Below are 19,062 nucleotides of genomic sequence, written 5' to 3'. Positions count from 1 at the left end.
CTTACAGCCAGACTGGTTCTCATCTGGAAGTTGTTCCATGGTAAGAACTCTGAAAAACCTTTCTCTCTATAAACTTGGATAGGAACGGAAGCAGAGAGGTAGGGAGGAGTTACAAGGCTGGTAGAATGGACAGAGGTATGGATTTGAGGTGCATGGTTTGTTGGGTTAATAGGATAATACTAGTTCACATGTGGCTGCTGGTCAGATGTTTTTACATATTATCATGTTGCCACCTCCTTTCTGCTTTTGGTGAAGATATCACCTCAGAGGTTTCTGTCTGATGGGGGTGGTGGAGGATTGTTTGTGGTACAGCTGATCTTATCATTGTAGAAAGCAGTTTTGACAGCTCTGATGCTGGATGAGAAAGAAACAAGGAGCGACAAGGTCTGCAGGGTCGTTGGTTTTGTGCCACCTGCGACTGGTGCACAGTTTCCTCACAGTATCAAGTCAGCCACAGGTAAGACAGGTTTGAGTTGGCAGGACCCGGGGTATCCAGGCATGAGCTCACATCAGAGCAGAACCACTCTGTAGCTATTGAGCTTTACTGAGGAAGTGGGTGGCGGGTAGTGGAGGGCACAGTGGAATGAAACCAGAAGCACTAGGGTAGAGGATAATAATGATAATAATAATAATAATAATAATAATAATAATAATGCTATATAATAATGGATAGGTGCAGAGATGCAGAGGTGTGACTGTCAGATTTTCTGTGGCACAGTTTCAGGTGAGAATGAGGTCAAGTACTTAACCAGCTTTGGGAGTTGGAAGGCTGTCTCCCTGCTGTATGATTTCATGCATTCTGTGTGGTGTCCATGAAATCCGCTATATTAACCACCTTGTATTCTGTGTCCTGTCTCTGTCTCAGGCTGTCCACCACCCAGAACATAAACAGCTCATATTGTGTTGGCTCTCCTAAACAGTACCAGCTCTGTCCAAATCAGGTATGATGCTACACTGATATTTTTGACACTAAAGTTGAAATTGAATGTGTGACATTACTGTTTTAAGATATATGTAAACTAGACCAAAGAAATCTCATGGTAACGATCATATTGTTGCCCACCAATGACTTCATGCAGCAGTTTCCTACCAGAAGCATAAAAATCAAAAAGACTTGAACTATGGTATATATTTTAACTCTATTAAGAATAGTACTCATCGGATGTCTGCATCCTAAGTTATCACATACAAAAGCTAAAGGTAAGGCAGCCCAGCTGACAACTCTAAGACCACCTGTGTCTGTCAAATAGCATCAGAGGAGCATTGACCATTCATGATCATTTGGTGTATCTACTGGTTTTAATCACCTGGGGCCTCATGTACAAATGTTTCATGCTCAGAAAAATGTTGCGTACACCATCTTTCACACTCACAGGCAACTGTATGAAGAGTGAAATGAATGTGAGAGTTTGCGTTCCTCCACATTAGCTTTATGTTTACTCTACACATGTTTCACTAGGAATGGATTTATAACATTAGACCAGATGGCAAAACCTACTTCTAAGAGCCTTATTAATAATATTAATAATGCATGCACATATGCACATATACTTGTGGCATATGCATCTTTCCTGTCTGGCGTGCACACCATGTTTTAGCATGGAATCTCCACCCCAGTCTCCTTTGTTTTTGAGAAAAGAGCTGTACCAATGATACTGATTTGAACTACCTAGTCAGTGTCTTTTGGAGAGGATGAGACCCTGTGGATAATTAAAAGTAATTTTGTTCTTATTTTGAATGAGTGTCCTCTAGCAGCAAAAGTTACATAGGCCTTCTGTGCTTTCAGCAGCGGTTATATGGAAGCGATTAGAGGAAAACTAAGCATCTATTGTCATGTTTGAATTGTCCTTTAAACTGTGTGTGTGTGTTGTTGTGTTTGCCAGCCCTGTCCCAGCCCCAGTGTTAGCTTTAAGCAGCACCAGTGCTCCCAGTTTAACTCTAAAGCCTTTGGAAGAAGATACTACCAGTGGATACCTCTCTACCCAGGTATTCTGTCTATCTGTGTAACTGTCTACACTGTACTATATGAACATTCAAATCTTGGATGTTGTCCTTTTCTTGAATAAATGAAAATGAATAGTTTCAAAATTGTCAGTTGTGCATCTGCTACAAAAAATCATTCAGCTTGACTGTGTATGTGGGGAATTTCTTCAAGTCTTACTAACTTCCTGATTTACTTGAGCTAAAGCTGCATGAGGCAGCTTTTGCAGTCCAGCTGAATTTCATTACACCAAAATTATCAATTGTAATGTCAGTGAAGTAAATGTCTGTGAAAATATGTAATTTCTTGTTTAGGTGATTACATCAGCATCTCCAATAAGCCATGTGACCTGCAGTGTACAACCATCAGTGGTGAGCGACAGCTGCTGGTTCCTGCCCATGACGGTACATTCTGTCGCGATACTAAATACCACGGAGTCTGTATAGAGGGAAAATGTCAGGTAATCCAACCAAGGAAAACTGGCCCTTTCGTCTTTTTTGTGTAAGAATGATATTTATTGAATTCATTCAGTGTCATACACAATGTTCTTAATTTCTTAAATAAATAGGACAAAGTTTGATTGTTAAACTGAAAGACTGAACGAGACAAACTTTCAGATATCTTCCAATGTTTTGAACTTCCCGTGCAGCCTGTAGGTTGTGAGGGGAAACTGTACAGCAGTAAGACAGTGGACAGATGTGGAGTCTGTGGAGGCAACGGGGCGTCATGCCAGCGCATCTCTGGATCATACAGGAAGGCACTCACACAGTTAGGTAACACACACACAAAGATACATGTAGACAGATGTACACACAAGTAGAAATGATGCACTATTATCATGAAAGTCAAGTAATCAGGTGGTGGATTTTCTTACACTGATGCAACAATATTAAAATGCTGGATCCAATTTCAAATTGAACCTTTGTGGAAGCAGATAGCAAGGCTGTTGACTCTTAGGGCATGTCGATGCTTTAGGAAACACTAATACTAAAATACTAATACTAAATTCTCAGAACCCAGCACATAGTATAGTAATCAGACTCTGCTTGGCTAGACGATACCAAATCAAAGCTTGTGATTTGGTGTGATGTGCCTCTGGAGCTGGGTTGATGTGTACCACATCAGACAATCCAGCCTGTATTTTTGTCATCAGGCTACGTGTTCATCACCAACATCCCAGCTGGAGCCACAGACATTCAGATCATAGAGAGACGCAAGATGGAGAACATCCTGGGTGAGAACCTACAACTTCTGTAAGGTCAATATACTGAATACGAAATCACCAGATCTAAATAAACATTTCATACACAGAGGTGCTCTTGAGATGTTTAAATGTATCATGACTTAAGATCGATGGAGCGTGGTCTAGACAAGAACCAGGAACTACAGGTGTTTGGATTCTGATCCAGTTCTGATCTCACCCCCCTCATATTTTCTGTCTTATCCAGCCCTGTCCGATGAAGCTGGTAATTTCTTCTTCAATGGAAACACAGTTTTTGACAATCCTCAAAACTTCCGAGTGGCGGGAACAGTGTTCAAATACCGACGTCCAAGCAACGTGTTCTCTGATGGGCTGGAGTACGTCATCGCCCAGGGTCCAACGCTGCAGGGCCTCAATGTTATGGTAGGACACACACTTTGTTAATATGTGTTTGATTGTTATGCCTCCATCTCGGTTGTCTGTATGTCTGTTCCATTTCCTTGAAAAAGAAATAGAAAATGCACACACATCCCAAAATCTAAAGGCTGGGTGCCAGACAAAAAATGTCGACACACCAGCAGCAGCTCCAAGGTAATAGTTTATTATCACCTATTTCCTGACGTTTCGGGTAAAAACCCTTCTTCAGACACGAAGCAGGTGAACGAACCTTTATTTGTACCCGGCTTACATTTTTGATGTTCGGAAAAAGGTGGATACACACACATATTATAAAAAAGGAATACAGTATGTGCACTTGCATGTTCAAGAAAGCACTGCTACTAAAATCACATGACCCACATCAGGAAATAAACTGTCATACGATCATGTAATAAAATCTAAGACAAGCCACTGGGTATAATGCATCAAATCAGGCGATATACAGCTAGTAATGTGAGGAAGGTCCATCAGAAGTCACCGAAGTAACAGGAAAATATGTAATATGTTCCATTTCCTTGGAAATGATATTACAGTAATGTCTTGATGTTTGGCATCAGCCACTTGGACTCTAGGATGAACTGATTCGATTTTTTTACTCAAAGGTCCAAGGCCATGGTCACAATGAGCCCATATACCGGTAATCCGTTTTGGCCTTGTGATCTGGTTCTCTTTGTCATGGTTTGAGGGAACTACTAAAAATTGAATGCAAAGAGACAAACAACCTCACACATACAATAACAATTCTGTTGCATCGCAGTGTGAAGTCAAATCAGTGATTTTTATCTTTTTATGTAGTACTACAACTTGAATGGGAAGCTCCCTCACATCACCTACGAGTACACCATCCCCCTCAAGTCTTATGACATCACTGCTGCAGACAGAGTCACTACAAGCCCCGGCCACTCCCATCTTAACTTCACCTACAATGAGTTAAACGAGGATGTGGCAGATGAAGGAGTCAGACTGACCAACCACAGCAGAGAGAGCGTGACATCTCTCCATCACTATAACGCTCAGTTCGGGGCTGACGACCAATCGGATATTCAGCTTCAGGAGGAAGAAGAAGAAGACAAGGAAGAAGAAGAAGAAGAGGTTGTGTGGGAAATCCAGACCCCCAGCCCTCCCCCACCAGCAGCCATGTTGGTCTACAGACCAGCTGATGTCACCAGTCATGTATTCAGCCACAATGATGTGGAAGAGCGGAGACCTCCTGCACCACCTGGATACCGTGAGTCACAGACTGCTCTTTTACATCAATGACTTATTTTTGTGTCGAGGCTGCCAGTAGACAGACAACTGTAATAATAATCAATGAAGGAAGTCTATAGAGATTTGGTTGATCTAACTTTTTGAAATTAGCTTTTTTCCTTGTTGTTGTTTCCTGACATCATACAATACATTCAGAAAAGTATGTTATGTCACAGTGTTTGCTTAAAGCAGAAGTAAGCGGAATATTTGTGTTAATATAAGTCTTAAATAGTTATATCTTCCGACAGCAATCACTTACATAGAGTGTTTGGTCTGAAACACGGGTCTGTCAGTCACTCTGCTCTGCTGTAAGCCGAGGAGAAAACTTTGCTTGTATCCTACAACCTTTATCCAATGAGGAGAGAGAACGGCATAAAGGGGCGGTCCTCTCTGTGTGTGCAGCCAAGGGATGCGCGTGAATGTGGTGACGTTAAAAATTAAAATTAAAATTGTTAACATTTTTTTGTTCCCTCACCACCCATAATTCTGAAAATTAATTGACAATTAAAAACTGAAATATCACACTGACACAAGTTTCAGACACTTACCCATGACCTGGAAATGTAGCTTTGGTTCCTCCATTTGTTTTGATCATCTCTGAGCTGTTGCTACCCCCTGACTGGAATTCACCTCTGGTAAACTCAACTCAATAGACTTAATGTGGTATTTGGGGAAAAAAATACATTATGGAGAATTAAGTCTAGGTAGATCAGGGGATATTGAATTAAGCACTTTGAGCATAAGGCTACAACATAATGCATCTGAACACTGATAACAACATAACATGGCTGATACACTGTCCAGTCAAGCTCTAATGGCCAGTTATTGGTCTAACAGACTTGGACAGGATTTGTTTTAGAAAACATCCTGACCTTAAAGGGATAGTTCAACATTTTGGCAAATTGGCCCATTTCCTTAATCCCTATAGTCATAGCAGTAGGTTTATTACCTTTATTTGTCGGTGCAAGCTGTTTTTAGAATGGCGGAGCAGAGCGGCGAGCTGCTCAGAGCTATGCTACAGAGGTTTCCCTCATCAAACTCATCAAATACACAATCCAACAACTCCAAAATGCTCTGGTGGACAACTTATGACCTGCACATTCACCACGCTATGAGATAATAACAGAACGTTACGAGACAGAGTTGTTTTAGAGGAAAATGCAGAGAGTGCTTGCTGAAAATGACTATAGGGATTATGGCAAATTTGGGCCAATTTGCCAAAATGTTGAACTATCCCTTTAACATGAAGAACATGTTCACTCTTCTGTTTCCTTCTGTCCTGCCTCCTACAGCTTACCTGACTGTCTCTGCCTGTTTATCTCATTGTTTGTTTGGTTTTCTGATAATTAAGGGAGTTCCTCCAATTTGATTGATGAGCCATCCACTGCTGATAACACTGTAGTCCTCCCTTTTCCAGGTAGGAAAGATTTACTCAGCTGTTTTCCATTGTTCAATTCTAACATTTATTCTTTATTAGGGCCCGAGCGGCGACTGCGACCCCTATTGTAATTGCTCTGTATAGTATTATTCTTTCTTTCTTTCATTATTTTTCTCTCAAAAGGATCGCATTTTTGGAGGCTTCAACATGCCCCAAAACGCGTCAAATTTGGCATGCACATCAGGCCTCGCAAAAAATTTGATATTTTAAAGTCTTTGGGAATGGGCGTGGTCAAATGGCTAAATAGCGCCCCCTAGAAAATTTCAAAACATCAGCCCCGCCTTTGTGTTTCACCTAGACGTATGAAATTTGGTGGGCTTATAGAACATGCCAAGACGCCCAAAAAATCCTCTTAACGACATGGTGAAATCACAACAGGAAGTCAGCCATTTTGATTTGAACTTTTGACCTTTTTGAACGAACTCCTCCTAGGGATTGACTTCAAATTGGCTACAGACCATCGAGATGCAACTCTGATCAAAAGTTATTAAAAGAATGTCTGTAGGTCAAAGGGCGTGGCTTCTAGGGAATTTTGGCGACTTTTCGTTTGCTCGCCATTTGACCTTCGAACAGCTCTAACGTCCACATACTTTATCCGATCAGCTTCAAACTTGCTGGACATGATGATGGCTGCGTTCTGAACGTCCCGATATATTAATTTCCTACGTCACTCATAGCGCCCCCCGGTGGTAACAGGAAGTGGCCAGGTTTTACTTTAACGTGTACTTGTGAGAAAGCCCTAGAGGTGAGGCACCACCTACTGGTCAGAGACGGTAACGCGGGCTGGTGAAGTTGGGAAATGCCAGCAGCAGAGCAGACTGAAGCTGCACAGACTTTCTGTGTGTTCTTTTGTTCCTTATCCTGTGTGCGTTCCTGAAGAAATACCACATACCCATACAGATACGTACATATTGTACAATGTGGTTGAAGTCCAACAAGCTTTATTAACTCTTTCGCGACCATTGACGAGTAAACTCGTCACAGCCTGCCGAACGTTCACGACCATTGACGAGTAAACTCGTCAAAACCGTTTTTTTACAGATTACGATAATAGACACTCTGAGGTACCCTGTGTGTGAATATGGTAGTCCTCTGATATGTAAAACTGTTTTAAACTAAAATCAAAACATAATGTTTTTTATAAACTGTGTGATCTTGGTTTTGTTTGAGCAATCGTTCTCCTTGAATGCTGCTCTGCACCGCTGCACTCCACGCTGCCACACCCCCCAGATTTGCCTACAAATATATTTATTTAGCCGTAGAAATGATTTGGGAGACATGCCACACTGCAGAGTACCGGTAAAATGAGCAGATTGCCACTTGACACAAAAGTGCGTTTTTCTCTGAAACTAGAGCGGGAGCTCCGTTTTTGGAGAAACCCAGCTCTCTTCTTCTACTTCGTACTCACGAACGAAACGGCGGAAAAACTCGCCGTTTTTTCGAGGAGCACATTGGAAAGTCACTCTTCAACCACGTGAAAACCGTTTGTTTCTAGGTGATGTACAGAGTTCGGTTCGACGTGAGAAAAAGGTAAACAAATAGCCAAAAACATGTGGTCCTGAGCGGATGTGCTGAGGAATTAGTGTGGTCGCGAAAGAGTTAAAGAAGAAAGATTTGATCTCCCTCTCTCCAAGTGCCTTGATTCTTTAACTGGATTCATCGTCCATAAATCCACCACCTCAACCAGCTATCCTGTTTTCTGAGGCTCACCCTCTAACATTGGTCCTTCGAGCCGGATTGAGTGCAACCTAAGAAGAGGATTATGGACAACGCAGCATCAGGCGACGCAGAGCCCCGAAGACGTCCACAGAGAGAGCATCGCTTACCTGGATGACTACGATGTTGGATTCCAGCCATCTGCTTACCTGGATGACTACGATGTTGGATTCCAGCCATCTGCGCACCCAGACCCACTGGCTACTGTTTCCCACTCTAGCAGCCACCACAGCAGTAACCATAGCAGGTCGTCCAACAGAAGTTCACACAGCCATAGCAGATCCAGTAGGCGTACAGGTTACTCAGTTGGTACTTTTCCTACTCAGGGTCTCTCAACCACACAAGCTGCCATCTTGGAAGAGAGAATGAAGCAGTTGGAGCTGGAAGATATCCGCCATATGATTGAGCATGAGACTCAAGCTGACCTTGAGTGTAAACTGCTGGATGATCAGGCCAAGGAAGCACAGCGACTCCAAGATGAGGCACTCAAAGCCAGAGAAGCACTCACTAGGCGGCTAGAAAGAGAGCGGCTAACGAGGGCTGAACAGGACCTTGAGATCGCTAAGCTTCGTTCGTCTATGCTTTCTAATAGCTGGACACCTGCACATTCATCTTCACACTCCGTCAAGTCAGACGATTGCCTGGGCTTACCAACGCCAGTGCAGGGAAGACAGGCTGACACGTTTCTATCCACTTCCCGGCTCTCACAGTCTACCCAGTTATTTCCAACACCTGCTCCTGCAGTGCTGCCGTCGATTCCTCCCCCACAAGCGATACAAGTCATTCCAGTCTCTACAGCGCCTCCTACTGGACCACAGCGAATGCTGCAACCTGCTGCCACCCCAGCGATACCTGCGCCCCTGGCAAACTCAACAGCACAGCTCCAGGGTCCAGTACCAATGGCACCTAGGTCTGTGAGACTACCACCTGGCCCAGCATTAGTGCCCACTCTTGCGATACAACCTGTGCCACCACCTTCAGCACATGTCATCACCTCAGCAACACTCGCCCATACTCGCCCTCGGGTAGTGTCGTCCTTTCAGTCACAACTCCCTAGTGGCCTAGCACCGGCAACGAGTTCACACTCTAACCAACCTCCTCCTGCCAATCCAGTAGAGTCTCAATCTTCGACAGTGTACCAGTCCGCTTACAGCTACAGCCAACCAGCCATGAATCTATTCAACACTGCTCAGCACGCCAGCCATGGAGCTCTGCCACTCTTCTTGACTCACCACGGGCAACAGACTGCTCCAGTTCTCTCTGCTCCCTTCCCTGGTTACACACCGCTACCCGGAGCCGAGTTACTCCTTGCAACAGCCCTTGGAATCCCTCGACCTTCCCTGCCAGTGTTCGAGAGTGGTCGGGAGAGTGACTTTGCTCTGCTCAAGCTTGCACTAGACAACGTCCCGGGAAGCAACCTTCACCTCAGCGAGCAATATAAATACCAAGTGTTGATCGGACACATTAAGCTCCCAAGTGCACTGCAGCTTGCCAAGGCATACATGCATGACCTGGCACCATATACGAGTGCACTGCAGGCAAGATAAGTACGGGCAGTGACGACAGCTGGTCCAGAGTGAGCTCGGTGCCATACTCAACGCGCCCGCGCTCAAGATGGGTGACGCCAACGCCTTCGACTCGTTCGCCTTGTCCGTCCAGTCCTTGGTAGGCATGTTAAAGACCCTCGAGGGACAAAATGGATATGAGCTCCATTGCGGCTCACACGTTGATCGCCTGCTCAGCAAGATGCCTCCCACCTACCGCGATGGCTTCGTTGAGTATTGCCTGCGATATGATATTCTGCAGACTGGCACCGACAGAACCTACACTCTTCAGGACTTGGCTACCTGGCTCCAAACAAAGTCTCAAACGAGGCGCATCTCCAGTCGAGCAGCCACGCTGTATCAGACTGATACCCCCCGACCAGTCAGGAGAGATCAACGAACCGCTCAACCCAAAGAGAAGCCAACAACTGTGTGTCTCAGTGTAGCTGAGAAGGTATTCAAGGAAGAGGCATTCGGGGCAGAGCCGACACAGGCGAAGGCCAAACCCAAGCCCAAACCTTACTGTCCATATTGTGACAGTCAGGACCACTACCTTAATTCCTGCGAGAAATTCAAGAAGCTGAACACCGACCAGGTCTTAAAGTGGCTCAAGGATGGCAAGCGGTGTCGTAAATGCGGACGCAATCACACTGAGGACCGGTGCACGCTTAAACGCCCTTGTAAAACCTGTAAGGAAACGCACCTCACAGTCTTGCATGAGTCAGTTCAGGAAACCAAACAGAAGGTGTACGCAGTCAGTCTACATCCTACAAAAGTGTATCTGGACCGGCCCAATAGATCTCAAAGAGTAATGCTGAAGGTGGTCAAGGTCCTCCTCCATAACGGCAACCGGAGGATGGAAACTTATGCAGTGCTCGATGACGGATCAGAAAGGAGCATCGTCCTTCCTCAAGTAGTACAGCAGCTCAACCTCGTCTGCCATCCGGAGACTCTACCCCTGCAGACTGTGCACCAAAGCGTTAAGCAACTCAATGGCGCCTCAGTCTCACTGGAGGTTTCATCACCACTACGGCCATCCGAGAAGCACCTGATATCTCACGCCTTCACTGCAGAGGGATTGGCTCTCACTGAGCACACCTATCCAGTTGCCGTGCTGCAGCAGAAATACAAACACCTCAGAGAGCTTCCCTTACCCCCGGTGAACCGCGCCCAACCTCTACTCCTAATCGGGTCGGATATGCCACACCTGATTACCCCAGTCCAACCAGTGCATGCAGAGCCATCAGGCGGACCTGTTGCTATCTGCACTCAGCTAGGCTGGTCGCTTCAAGGGCCAGTTGATGCTGTCCATCTCTCACCTGGAGTCCAGCAGTGTCTGCATGTTGCCACAGTCTCAGCTTCCAGTGAGGTTTTCAGGAATGTGGAACGCCTCTGGCAAATGGACACTTTGCCCTACAGTGAGAAGGCTGCCACGCGCTCGAAGGAAGACCAACAAGCTCTCGCTCTGCTCCAGACAGCCACCACTAGAGTGACAGTAGATGGCATTCCATGCTATGCCACTCCTCTTCTTCGCCGTACAACTGATGTAGCTCTCTGGGCTCCTGCAGAAGCAGTGCTCCCTAGGCTTCGCAGCACAGAACGGAGGAAGTAAGCTGGAGGAAGCAGGCTACGTATCAAAGGTCTCACCAGGGGAAGCCAGCCAGTCATCAGAGTCAGGTTTATTCCACACCACATGGTCCACCACAACGGAAAGGACAGAGTTGTCTTCGACTGTTCATTCCAATACAGAGGGCAGTCACTGAACGAGCTCCTGTTGCCTGGACCAACCTTAGGGCCGTCCCTACTTGGTGTCTTGCTTAGGTTCCATCAGCATTAGGTTGCTGTGAGTGGGGACATAAAAGCGATGTTCCACCAGATCCGCTTGCAGCCCACTGACACACCGGTGCTGAGGTTCATCTGGAGAGACATGCAGAGGGAGGAGGAGCCAACCATCTATGAATGGCAGGTGCTGCCATTCGGCACTACATGCAGCCTGTCGAGGTCGTGGAGCACTCCTTTTACGTGGACAATTGTCTACATAGTACCCGCACTACTGCTGACGCCAAAGCCCTCATTGATGACTTACGGAAGCTACTCCTGAAAGGAGGATTTGATCTCAGGCAGTGGGCGAGCAATGTGCCAGCAGTGATCAAGCATCTTCCCCCAGAAGCCAAATCAGAGTGCTGTGAGCTTTGGTTGTCTAAGGGCAGTAACAACTTGCAGGAGTCGACCTTGGGCCTCCAGTGGAACTTCCTCACCGACTCTCTAGGCTTTAAGCTCCGTCCAGCGGACCACCTCGAGCCAACACTGAGGAACATTTATAAAGCCCTAGCGAGCCAGTATGATCCACTGGGCTTTATCATTCCCTTCACCACCAGGGCTAAGGTCCTCATCCAGGATATCTGGAAGCAAGACATCGGATGGGATGATCCGATTGAACCCCAGTCCCTGAGAGAGCAGTGGACAGCTTGGGTGACTGAGCTCCCTGATCTTATTCACCTCAAATTCCCCTGGACGTACGCACCTCCATGTGCTGACAAGCCTACTGCATCCACAGAGCTTCACGTCTTCTGTGACGCATCAGAGAGAGCGTACGGTTCCGTAGCATACCTACGCACCATCGATGACCAAGGTCACGTCTACACCTCCTTTGTGCTAGCCAGATCACGAGTGGCACCGAAGAAACGCCTGAGCATGCCACGTCTGGAACTTAGTGCAGCGCTTACTGGCGCTCAACTCGCCAAGCTTATTCAGACAGAGCTGACCATGCCTATCCAGCAGACGTTCCTCTGGTCAGACTCCACTACGGTGCTCCAATGGCTGAGATCAGAGTCGTGCCGTTACAAGGTCTTCGTTGGCACACGTATTGCGGAGATTCAAACCCTTACCGAGGTAGCCAGCTGGGGATATGTGGACTCTGCGAGAAATCCGGCCTCAGTTCCACACCTGGAAGGATCTAGTCCAGAAGACAAGTCTACAGAAGACAAGTCTACAGGGAAGACTGAAGTGGCAGACTACTGGAGGCCAGATGGCCATGGACCAGGTGGTCCTGATTGTTGATCCGCAACTCCCACGCGCTCTCTGGCCGGTGGGAAAGGTGGTCGAGATCTATCCTGGAGCAGATGGTAACATCAGAACAGCCAAGGTCAAGGTTAAGGGCAAGAATTACATCCGGCCGGTGGCCCGGCTCATTCAGCTGCCCAGGATCAGAGACCCAGAGGATAACGAGAGCTGATGGACTTTCTCCATGATTTCAAATGTCCTCAAGGTAGACATTTGGGGGCGGCTGTGAGAAAGCCCTAGAGGTGAGGCACCACCTACTGGTCAGAGACGGTAACGCAGTCTGGTGAAGTTGGGAAATGCCAGCAGGGATTTTGCCCGATTGACTTCAAATTGGCTACAGACCATCGAGATGCAACTCTGATCAAAAGTTATTAAAAGAATGTCTGTAGGTCAAAGGGCGTGGCTTCTATAGGGCCTTGCGAATTTTGGCGACTTTTCGTTTGCTCGCCATTTGACCTTCGAACAGCTCTAACGTCCACATACTTTATCCGATCAACTTCAAACTTGCTGGACATGATGATGGCTGCGTTCTGAACGTCCCGATATATTAATTTCCTACGTCACTCATAGCGCCCCCAGTGGTAACAGGAAGTGGCCAGGTTTTACTTTAACTTGTACTTGTGAGAAAGCCCTAGAGGTGAGGCACCACCTACTGGTCAGAGACGGTAACGCGGGCTGGTGAAGTTGGGAAATGCCAGCAGCAGAGCAGACTGAAGCTGCACAGACTTTCTGTGTGTTCTTTTGTTCCTTATCCTGTGTGCGTTCCTGAAGAAATACCACATACTCATACAAACAGATACGTACATATTGTACAATGTGGTTGAAGTCCAACAAGCTTTATTAAAGAAGAAAGATTTGATCTCCCTCTCTCCAAGTGCCTTGATTCTTTAACTGGAGTCATCGTCCATAAATCCACCACCTCAACCAGCTATCCTGTTTTCTGAGGCTCACCCTCTAACAGTACTGATGGCACATAGTTGACCCCATCAACTTCATTCCACTTCTAATACATGCAGAACTAGTTGGTGAAGCTACATCATGAACGCTGTGAAGCTGCGAGTAATGGCGTCCGTGTGGCGATGCGGCGACTATCGTCCCTCGCCACGAAATTACATTTGCCCTTTTGATGGCTTTAATGAACTCGTATCTTCGTGAAATTTGATACACGGGTCCAGAGTGGAGACCTCTTCCATTTTTTGCCTCCTTCCAGGTTTTTTCTCCCTTTCAACTTCACGCCACAGCCCCAACATGCCTCAGGCCCCGCGGTCGCATGGGTGAGCGAGGGCCCGTCATCGCCGCTTGCGGCTTTAATTAATTAATTTAATTATTATGATATGGTGCACATTAGTGATTCTTAACTCATTGAGTGCCGCGCTCCTTTCCAAAGTTTTAGTCAAGTGTACCGGCAAATTAGACCATATTTGACTTTTTATTTTAGAGCCATAGTGTATTCTATATTATTGCCACCAACACATACTGTAGCTCATTTGAAAGGTTTAACTTTATCCTTCAAATGGCCACAAACCGTTTGTTTCTACGTGCCTCCGTTCCTGAGAAAAGTCAAGCTAAACATGGCTGGGTTTCACCAAAATCCCTCCTTTTTTTCTAGAAAAGGAGATAGAGCGTCTTTTATGAAAGGTGCGCTGTTTGTGCCTGTCGCTCTTCAGACACTCGCATTTCTGGATCAAAGGGCTCGTATAAGATAAATATACACAACAATTGTTGTTCTATTCACAAAACCACCATCGGGGGCGGGGGGGGCGCCACTAAACAGCAATAACACAGACGCACCGTGCCGTGTCACAGCCTCTCGCCGCGGAACGTGAGGCTCTGCCGGCCACAGCGGCTCGCGAACACCGGTCCCGCCGGTGGTCGCGGTCCGTCTGTGGTACGGGTCGGTGGTGCCGGTCTGCTTTGGTCCAGAGACCATCAGATTTTACCGCGGGAGGACTTTGGGGAGGACACGGTGTTGCTCCAGATGAAGACCGGGCGGGACTGTCGGCTGAGAGCTTCCTGGTTCAGCTCCCAGCTGCTGCAGCCTCGCAGGTGAGAGCAGAGCAGCTGCTGCATCCACATGCAGAACTCCGTTTGCAGAAGCTGAGTTATGATAAAAAACTTCCAGATCATGAGCTGTCATGTGACTTTGATCGTCATCTATTTCAGTTCTCCTCGTCGTAGAGTCCCCAAATTTACATATAATGTGTATTAAAGTGTCTATTTTCATAATTTAAAAAAAAAGCAAAAAACGAAAAATTTCGTTTTTGGCACTCAACGCATGGGAACGAAAAACGAGAAATTACGTGGTTGGCACTCAATGAGTTAAGGAGCAATTTAGTAAACTATTTAACCAATAATTACTGGATCTGCAGACACTTTCTCCTAACACATCTTCAGCTAAGTTAAGTCAACCACACCGGACCTTATATTTTTGTCGCTGTCACTCGTATCGTTCCTTTGTCGCTTAGCTGCAATCGCTCATCAGTTTGGCAAAGACTCGCCTGTTCGCTATGATGACGTCATGCCCACTGCCATGTCTCTCTGTTTACACCGGCAACACCGGGATTACGGCAGCCAATCAGCATTGAGCGACAAGCGACTGACGAACAGAAAAATTATGTCTACTTGGGATTTCCCATCTCAAGCGACAAGCGATTTTTTTCCTCTGTCACTCGGAGCCCCAGCGATTTTTTGCCTGATCAATTAACCGCTCAGTCCTTCATTTGCATTGACTTAATATGTAAACTCGTCGCCAGCAACAAAAATAAAAGGTCCGGTGTGAATACACCTTAATTGGTGTGGGATAGTTCACAGTATGGCAAATATTCCACACAAAAAGAATAAAGAGGCTGGAAGTGGTATGTGTTATGTTTCTTGCTGCACAGGCATAGGTTGTGTGTGAGGAAGTGGATGCTGCTGATGAGCCAAAAGTTGAAGGATCTCTTTTGAAATTTCAGTATTTTTTGGTCAGTGTGGGCCCCTTCTGTATTGCTGGTCAGTTATCTCAGATTGTTGTAAAACCCCTCAGTTCATTCATGCTGTCCATTCACAGGTAGTCAAAGTGTTCATTCTGCAGCCCTGCCTGAAGAGACTCCCTATCTCCTGCTGGAGGACCTACACTGCAACCAGACACACTCACACACTCACTCCCTCACAGAGTCAAACACATACTCTGTCAAACGCACGCACACTGATCCACAGTCTCACACAGAAACACACCTGGAGACATTGTCCCCCACGGACACAGAAACACACACAGGCACACAGATGGAAATCCACCCTGACACGCTCAGAGTTTCTGACACACACTCTGTCACACACATAGAAACAGAACCTGGCACACACTCAGACACACACTCTGCCATTGTGGTGCAGCTGCAGCAGGTGTCTGCAGCTCAGGCAGCCAACACAGAGAGGTAGGAGGGAACACGATACCTACACTCAAGTACACTACTTATTTATACAGTATGTTCATAAGCTCCACCGTTTACTGCTAATTACAGTAACCACATGTGTTTTCCACTCATCTCTTGAATTGTACCAGGTTTCTTTTTTGTGTCTATGATGAAAGACAGGAAAGTGACAGTAAAGCAGCAGGATGGACAGATCATTATACACAGTGATGTTTCTTCTTGTGTAAAATAACAAGGAACTGATTACTGATGGACATACATACACATTTACAATGTTAAAATCATTAAGAAAATTGATTAACATAACATTTTGTTATGTAAGCACAATCATTTTTGCATTAATAGGCTTTTCTAAGATCAATGGGTCAGTCAGGTTTCATGACCATGCTTGCCTGTGTGTGTTTCTGATTCTCTCTAGCAATGACTTTGATGTGGGTCTGGACCCAGATATTAGTCTAGCAGACATGTATCGCTGGAAGGTTTCTGCTTACGCTCCATGCAGCTCCACCTGTACAACAGGTAAACTCATATAATATTAAGGTACCAATATGATAGTACCTACATGTAGTGAATTTCAAATATAGTTCTATACATTCAGTATAATGCACGCAGATAAATGTTGCTGATCTCCGTCTGTGTATACTCTGTTAACATTGTGTCTGTGCATCACCAGGAATTACCACTAGCTATGCCCTTTGTGTTCGATATGATGGTACTGAAGTTGATGACAGTTACTGTGACACTGTGACCAGGCCAGAGCCCACACACGAGTTCTGCACTGGGAAGGAATGTCCTCCAAGGTACGACCTTTTACTAATTTAAACCTACTGACACAAACTACTAGCCTGACCAGCCAGACTATATCATTAAAATGTATAGTCTGGCAACGACCGGTAGACCTCGGCTCAATCCAGGGGGCGGGATGAAGGCTGTCTTTCAAACTGCCTCTGCACCAATAGGGTAGCACTACGACCAATCAGAGCAAAGAGCAGGATGACGTTAGCCTGACAAACCAATTAAAATGTATGTCGTCATCGTGTGAAGCCCACCCAACGTCTCTCTAAACAGCGCTGTGATTGGTGAACACAAACGGTGTTCGAGACTCAAAAAGTTCCTATGGCTCGTTTCTAGACCCACCTGCGGAGCAAATATATTTGCTGCCGCTAGGGTGCATCTAGATTTCTGGGCTAACAAACTACACAAAACTGAACTGGAACCAGCTGATCTGTGACTGGGACCAGCTGATACGTCACTATAAAGACACTGGGATCATCAATGTTTTTTCAAGAACCATTTTTTCCAGGGATTAACCTCAGTTCTGTACATGCTAGTTTTAAAATGTTCGACTAAAATGGACTAAAATGGTTTTCCTCATTTTCCTCACCTGAAAATGAACAACTTTACCAGCTAACACCATCTCACTGGTTCCTACTCAGGTGGGAGACCAGTGGTTGGAGTGAGTGCTCTCGAACATGTGGTGAAGGTGTTCAGTACCGCACGGTGCGCTGCTGGAAGATGCTGTCCCCGGGTCTGGACTCCTCCGTCTACGACTCCCTGTGTCTGTCACATGACCTGCACAAACCAGCCAACAGAAAGGTCTGTCATGGCCAGAGCTGTGGACCTCAATGGGAGGTGTCTGAGTGGTCCGAGGTAAGAAAGCAAGTGCAGTGTTTCTGATTTTGTCATATTGATTGTTTTGATTTTGGTCTCTACACAAATCCATGGAAAGATGGTATAAATATTACCTGGAGAAGTGAGAGCATTGTTGTTGTAGCTCCCTGTTTTCTATACATATCATTACAAAGCTTCACTTAGCACACCACACTTGGCCACCACACACCACACACTGACTAATGGCTGTACGACCCCCTTCGTATAGTTGCTGAGGCCAGGCGTGGTCCCACTTTACATTCTAGGGCTGCACCCAGCTGAGCTCCACTTCTCTTAAATCGCCTCAAATCAAACACAGTCTTCTTGAAACTGGGTAACCCTCTCAAGAGCCTCCATTCCTTACAGCTGCTCCTTGGGTCTCTAGATTGCGCAAACCCCTCCACAGTGACAAGTTTGAGACGGTTACCCCTGCTCTGAGAAGCAAAATGCATGGAGCAACATCTCAGATATCCAATAGGTCCAAACGCCTCGATTTTCAGACTCCACACAGGGCTCCAGACTGACTTTTTTTTTTTTTACAAGGAGGACAGTGGTCCCTTACTTAAAATTTGAGGAGCACAAGCAGAAAATTTAGGGGCTGAACCGTTGACTGAGCAAATATTCCCATTTTTAAATTTGATTAATTGTTGTTTCTATCTGTGGAGCAACATTGTTGCCACAAGAGTCTTTTTCTAGTGTCTTTTGTGTAGATTTTATAGTGGCTTTGTTGTTTTACCTGTCATCATCATCGTAGAGTTGTGCTGTTTTGCCTCTTTGTCTCTTCCTCTCTCTTACCTTAGTGCCTGTTGTGTCTTTAAATGTCAAGCACTATGCTGTAATACCGTAATTAGCCCGTTTGGGGACAATAAAGATTTACTTGACTTTATACTTAACTCATACATGATCTTCACACACATTGGACTGCCACCTGTAATGACAGATTCCAGATTCTTTGTGTCACCCCGTCCATGTTTCACCAGTGTTAAAAGGAAAAGCAAATTTGCTGGTTGAAAAATTTACCTGCACCGTCTCAAATTTTAGGGTCAAAATGCCTCCATTCAGGGGCAGTCTGGAGCCCTGCCATGTGCAGAGAATGATTACGTCCTGTAAAAATAACTGATTTCAAATTTGTGTGTCAGTGCTCAGCACGCTGCGGCTCTCGGGGGGTTCGGACTCGGGAGGTTCGCTGCTCCATGGAAATGAAACTGTGTAACATGTCGTCCAAGCCGATAGAGACTGAGGAGTGTGAGGGTCTGCCCTGTGACCGACGGTGGACAGTTTCTGACTGGGGACCTGTGAGTTAAACAACACACACACACACACACACACCCTTTAATATTTAGTTCATGAAACTGACTAGTTGTGTTGATGTG

The 19,062-nt window shown here is 45.9% G+C and overlaps 1 protein-coding gene across 1 annotated transcript in view; it reads left to right on the top strand.

Annotated features, from left to right (window-relative positions):
* LOC146970855 (ADAMTS-like protein 2) overlaps positions 1–19,062 on the top strand; it is a 31,270-nt gene that overhangs the window by 10,168 nt on the left and 2,040 nt on the right. Inside the window, exons 4-16 of the mRNA XM_085804708.1 lie at positions 866–941; positions 1,884–1,986; positions 2,296–2,441; positions 2,631–2,754; positions 3,135–3,215; positions 3,430–3,605; positions 4,416–4,848; positions 6,220–6,285; positions 15,679–16,042; positions 16,458–16,558; positions 16,713–16,839; positions 17,476–17,689; positions 18,829–18,984. Coding sequence (XP_085660834.1) covers positions 866–941; positions 1,884–1,986; positions 2,296–2,441; positions 2,631–2,754; positions 3,135–3,215; positions 3,430–3,605; positions 4,416–4,848; positions 6,220–6,285; positions 15,679–16,042; positions 16,458–16,558; positions 16,713–16,839; positions 17,476–17,689; positions 18,829–18,984 — 2,167 coding nt within the window. The remainder of the gene's footprint in view (positions 1–865; positions 942–1,883; positions 1,987–2,295; positions 2,442–2,630; positions 2,755–3,134; positions 3,216–3,429; positions 3,606–4,415; positions 4,849–6,219; positions 6,286–15,678; positions 16,043–16,457; positions 16,559–16,712; positions 16,840–17,475; positions 17,690–18,828; positions 18,985–19,062) is intronic.

Source organism: Trachurus japonicus, chromosome 17, assembly GCF_045865225.1.
Source record: "Trachurus japonicus isolate A0001 chromosome 17, Traja_1.0".
In the NCBI taxonomy this organism is placed as follows: Eukaryota; Metazoa; Chordata; class Actinopteri; order Carangiformes; family Carangidae; genus Trachurus; species Trachurus japonicus.
Note: the sequence above shows the minus strand (reverse complement) of the source record. Positions and strands in the feature narration are given on the sequence as shown.